We start from the raw sequence: 4,541 nt of genomic DNA, 5'->3' as shown, positions 1-4,541 counted from the left end.
AAAATTTTATACATAATTTATCACGTGACTTATTTTATACAATTTAATTAAAATATATTTAAAAAAATTATTTATAAATAAGTATCATTTATGCAGGAAACCCCATTAAGTGTACCTTTAGAATAGCATTCAGTTATCAAGAATTCAAGATCCATATCGGTGTATTCATCTTTAATTGGATCCAAAGCGGAATGATACAATCCGATAACCCAGATCCTATTACAGCCCCGTAATAAATAATAATAAGGGCAGCCATCCACGTTGGCTCGACCGACTCGATGTCTCCCAACACATGTCGCCCCTCCAAGGAGGGCGATTAGGTCATATATATATATACCGAGGGAGAGGGAAGGATTGGGAGGTGGAAGGATGGGGGAGGACTCATCGGACGGCGGTGGGGCAACGAGATCGGCGCCGGAAGGCGGCGTGGGTGGAGGCGATCTGCCGCAGAGCCCGAAGGCGTCGACCTACAAGGGGAAATCTTGCAAGGGATGCCTTTACTACTCGTCACTCCTCAAATCCGAGGCCCGTAATCCCATGTGCTTTGGCATCAGCAGGACTCTACCACAAGGTTAGCAACGTCTCCTTTTTCGTTCTCCTCTGTTGAATTGTTTATCCGTTTGCATGCTATTGAATTGTTTTTTGGGGGTAAAGGTGATACTTTTGGCTATTGATGGGTATAATCTTGGTTTCATATGAAGAGGAGTAACTTTTGGGGTACTTTTTGTGGCCACTGTTGCTTAAATTGATGGAAATTGTGACAAGTCCAGTTTTGTTATCTAGAGCAGATCTCAAAGTTGAGAAAATTAATGATCTGGAAGGCTATTCCTTATTGTTCTGTTATCTCTGGATTTTGTTGTCGAGTCTAGGTGCAATCCTCACAAGTTATAGTAGCAATAGGGAAGAGTCTGAATGAAACAAAAATATGAAACGACCTACTTGCTATCTCGAAGAATCCCAGCTAGCAGAAATAGGATTCAACCATTTCTTTGAGAGACTACAAGGAATCACTTGGATTGATTCATAATAGATGTACATAGATATCTTGCAGTTGGTCAAGTGGGACTGCTTATGTGCAGTATGGGCTCAATAATATTTGCCTCAATCTTTATTGGATCACATAACAAAAAATTTCCAGTTCTTTTCATGGAATATGTATAACCTCTCCTGTAAAGAATGTGAATTTGGTGAAGAATTAAAACATCTTTCTCATTGATGAATTACCTATGCTCTTGTGGTCGGTTGTACTTTGTTTGTACTTATATTTGTATATTTATCTTAAAATTTATCCATTGAACCATACTCATAACTACATGCAGTTCAAGGTAAGGCTATATTATGTGGAAGGGCATCCACTCAGAAGTTTATAGTCATAGATGTAGTTGATTATTGATGCAATGACTTCTTTCCATTTAGTCCATCAGATATATCCTTGGAAAGTATGGAGAGGTTTTTTTTTCTGAATATTTGGTGAAGGAACTATAATTCATATTACTATGCACAGCTATAAGTTATAACAGAGCATCTTTTTTTCTTGCTATGTTTTGCTAAGCATTTACTATCTCCTTGCACTGTTCATGTGTAAATTTTTGGTGAAGAACTACTTGATGATTCAATATCATAAGTTGTATCTACTATGTATAGATTCTTCTGAATTAGATTAGTGTTTTTTAGGGTTCACATATTGTTCTTACTATTTTCTTTTGTTACTTTGACAGTGCCTAGTTATATAGTTGGAGAATCTGAAATGGAGGCAACAAAAGATGGTCGTAATCTAGCAGACTTCAAATATTCTTGTGTTGGTTATTCAGTTTTTGTGGATAACAAGGATAATCCGGCTGGAGTCCAAGAGAATAAATCAGAGTTGCCATTTTGTGTTGGAATTGAGGTTTCTGTCTAATTGTTGCAAATATATTGCTTTCTCAATGCTCTTTTACTAAATTCAGCTTATTCTTTACAGTAATATAGTGACTCTTTTTCCCTCAGATATATTACCTTGTATGCCTAATTTTTCTTGGTCTAATGATGTCATATACTAGCTGACAACAACTCTACTCATAAAACTGAAAGTGAGGAACTACTGGCTTCCTAGTATTGTTACAAACACAGACAATTGGATTGGATGGTGTTTAAAAGAACTCATTCTTTGAAACAGATACTAATGCATCACATGCCCTTGTGACAACTTTCAGGAGCGAGGGCTTTATAGTTTGTATTAGACATAATCCCGAACAATAGTTATTTGAACGAAAATGCAGCTGCGTGATACCATATTGCCTTTATTGTGTGCTACAGAGCATCAGCGCTCATAGATAATCATTACTTTGATGTGGAGAATGAAATTCACTAAAGTTCTTTCATATGTAGTTGCATGATTTGTTCTCTTGTCAGAAGAATCAGTCATGATTGAAATCAATTGATTTTTTTTTGTTTCATCTTGTTGCCATTTACTACTTTTCTCTTCAAATCCTTGCGTTGGTTCAGCTAGTCCTATGACTGATGGTTATGAAGAAATTTGTCATTAGAGAGGTCAGTTGTAGTTCAGGTACTTTAGTTGGCATGAGATTGTAAAATGCTTTAGTGTTAACCTAATAAGGGGATTCAAGGACTTCATAGAGCTTGACTACGTATCATAATACCCTATACTATCTGTTTATCTTCATAAAATTTGCTTCACAGAAGAATCGTTCGAGAGGGAAATAGATATAAATAGACATAATTAAAATTTTGTGAGAACCCTTAATTGAGCAGTTGACTGAATTTAGTATATGCACGTGTCTTTCAACATACTAGATGATCAAATCATGCTCTTTCATCTCGTTATCTAACCTCCCTTGTTCACTTTATTTTCCTGTTATCTTTTAGTAGTCCATTCGTATAATTGTTTTGATATGCCCTGACATCTAAGATATATATATATTTTTTTCAGTATTTCATCAGTACTACTTTTTTCTGATATCTTTAAAATTTTATTGCAGCTATTGGTGGATAGAAGAGCCTCAACTGCTTCTCATTCTCCGGCTCACACTCACAAGGAAGGTAATGTGCAATATCTTAGAATATTAAAGGATTTAAATGAGATATTTGCACTTCTTTAGCCTATTTTCTTAGGGCCAGTTTGGTTTGAGTTCAGGGAGGGTCCTCTGACCTAGTTCAGTAACCAAACATTTTTTTATTTTTTTTATACATAATTAAATTCACTCTCTAAAAAATCAAGACTAAGAAATGAAAATAACTAATCAAGTTCGTGACTTAGCCTCAAACCAAACAAGCCCTTACAAAATTTTATTATTGAACATATTTGTTTACCTCCTGTTGTATTGAAGATACGGTTCTTATTAAGGTGGCCATGTTATTTAAAGATTTATCTCTTTTCAGGGAGCTAAAACTAGTTCAAATTTTGGGTAATTTAAGGTTATTCCAAAGATAATATCAAATATTGAGTTTGCATTAAAATAAGATAACGCTAGAGAACTTTTTTCTTTTGATTGAGGAAATGGAACTGGAATGAGAAAGTCCTTGTCTTTAATTATATTTACAATGAAGATTTTCGAGTACTTTCTAATTCTCTGGACAATCATTATATTTGTTCGTCCGGTTGCATTTGATTTAGTTCATTTGTTGCGTATTATAGTGATCACCCCCATACTTTCAATTGTATTGTAGAATGTACTGCATATTTTCTTTGTCAGCCTATGCCTCACATTTTCAAGATAGTAATCGAGCATGACAATTTTATTTTTATAACTGCTGTAGATAGGTAACAATTAATTATCTGATATTATTCAACTGAAATGAAACTTTGGGATCTTCATTGCTCTGTTCAGATGGTGCTGCTCGCCCTCAATCACGAGGATACAAACCTGCACACTCTGCAGGAGAAGAGTTTTTGGCCAGGAAAGTGAGGCTTCAGTTATTACTATACTACTATATTTGATGCAACAAGGTGCTGATGGTTGTTAAGATGCAGGTTTTCAAGGAATGCCGGACTGGTCGCATCAGGCGTGGCCAGGAATCTACACAGAGTGGCCAACCATATCAAAGAAAACGTCGACGACATATTGTATCCTTACCGTAGACGACCCAAGTAGAACTTAGGCCCATACAGTTTTCTTGGAACTGAGGAATAAATACAGCAGGCAGTTCACAAGATGTGTATTAATTTCTATTTCCTACTGCATCTGTTTAGTCTTGTATCTCATTCAAAGAATAATGTTTGTTGTAATGAAAATGACAGCATCTGCTGATATTAAGCATGGTTATTTCTGCCGAATGTTGTATGTCAGTGGACTCATGGTGACATACTTGAATGTTTATCTTTTTGTTGCTCAGTTTATAGGCAATTCATTGGTTCATTTGGAGGGAGATCTCATCAATTGTATACAATATCCTCCGTCGTAAACCTTTCCTTGCCAACCTGTAATAGATGCTGGCCATTATACATCAATTGTGCCTTCAGAGAATTGAGTGCCATGGTACTCCTATGTGGAGGACTGGTTTGTTACCTTTGACATCAGTCTCTTTGTATCTACATTCTTGTT

At 35.9% G+C, this 4,541-nt stretch overlaps 1 protein-coding gene across 2 annotated transcripts; it reads left to right on the top strand.

Annotated features, from left to right (window-relative positions):
• The first annotated feature begins 269 nt into the window (after window positions 1–269).
• On the top strand, window positions 270–4,273 carry LOC140800913 (uncharacterized). Of its 2 annotated transcripts, none has more exons than XM_073155845.1 (5): window positions 270–571; window positions 1,719–1,888; window positions 2,979–3,039; window positions 3,828–3,898; window positions 3,972–4,273. In XM_073155845.1, exons 1-5 carry the CDS (start codon window positions 370–372, stop codon window positions 4,089–4,091), a joined length of 624 nt encoding a protein of 207 aa, XP_073011946.1. In that variant the 5' UTR covers window positions 270–369; the 3' UTR covers window positions 4,092–4,273. The 2 variants fall into 2 exon arrangements, with proteins under 2 accessions (XP_073011946.1, XP_073011947.1); XM_073155846.1 differs by having other exon boundaries at window positions 3,828–3,901; window positions 3,971–4,273.
• The last annotated feature ends 268 nt before the right edge of the window (window positions 4,274–4,541 follow it).

Source organism: Typha latifolia, chromosome 14, assembly GCF_019914945.1.
Source record: "Typha latifolia isolate L0001 chromosome 14, TyphaL0001v2, whole genome shotgun sequence".
NCBI classification, from domain to species: domain Eukaryota; kingdom Viridiplantae; phylum Streptophyta; class Magnoliopsida; order Poales; family Typhaceae; genus Typha; species Typha latifolia.
The sequence above is the reverse complement of the archived record's forward strand: the minus strand, read 5'-3'. Positions and strand labels throughout refer to the sequence as shown.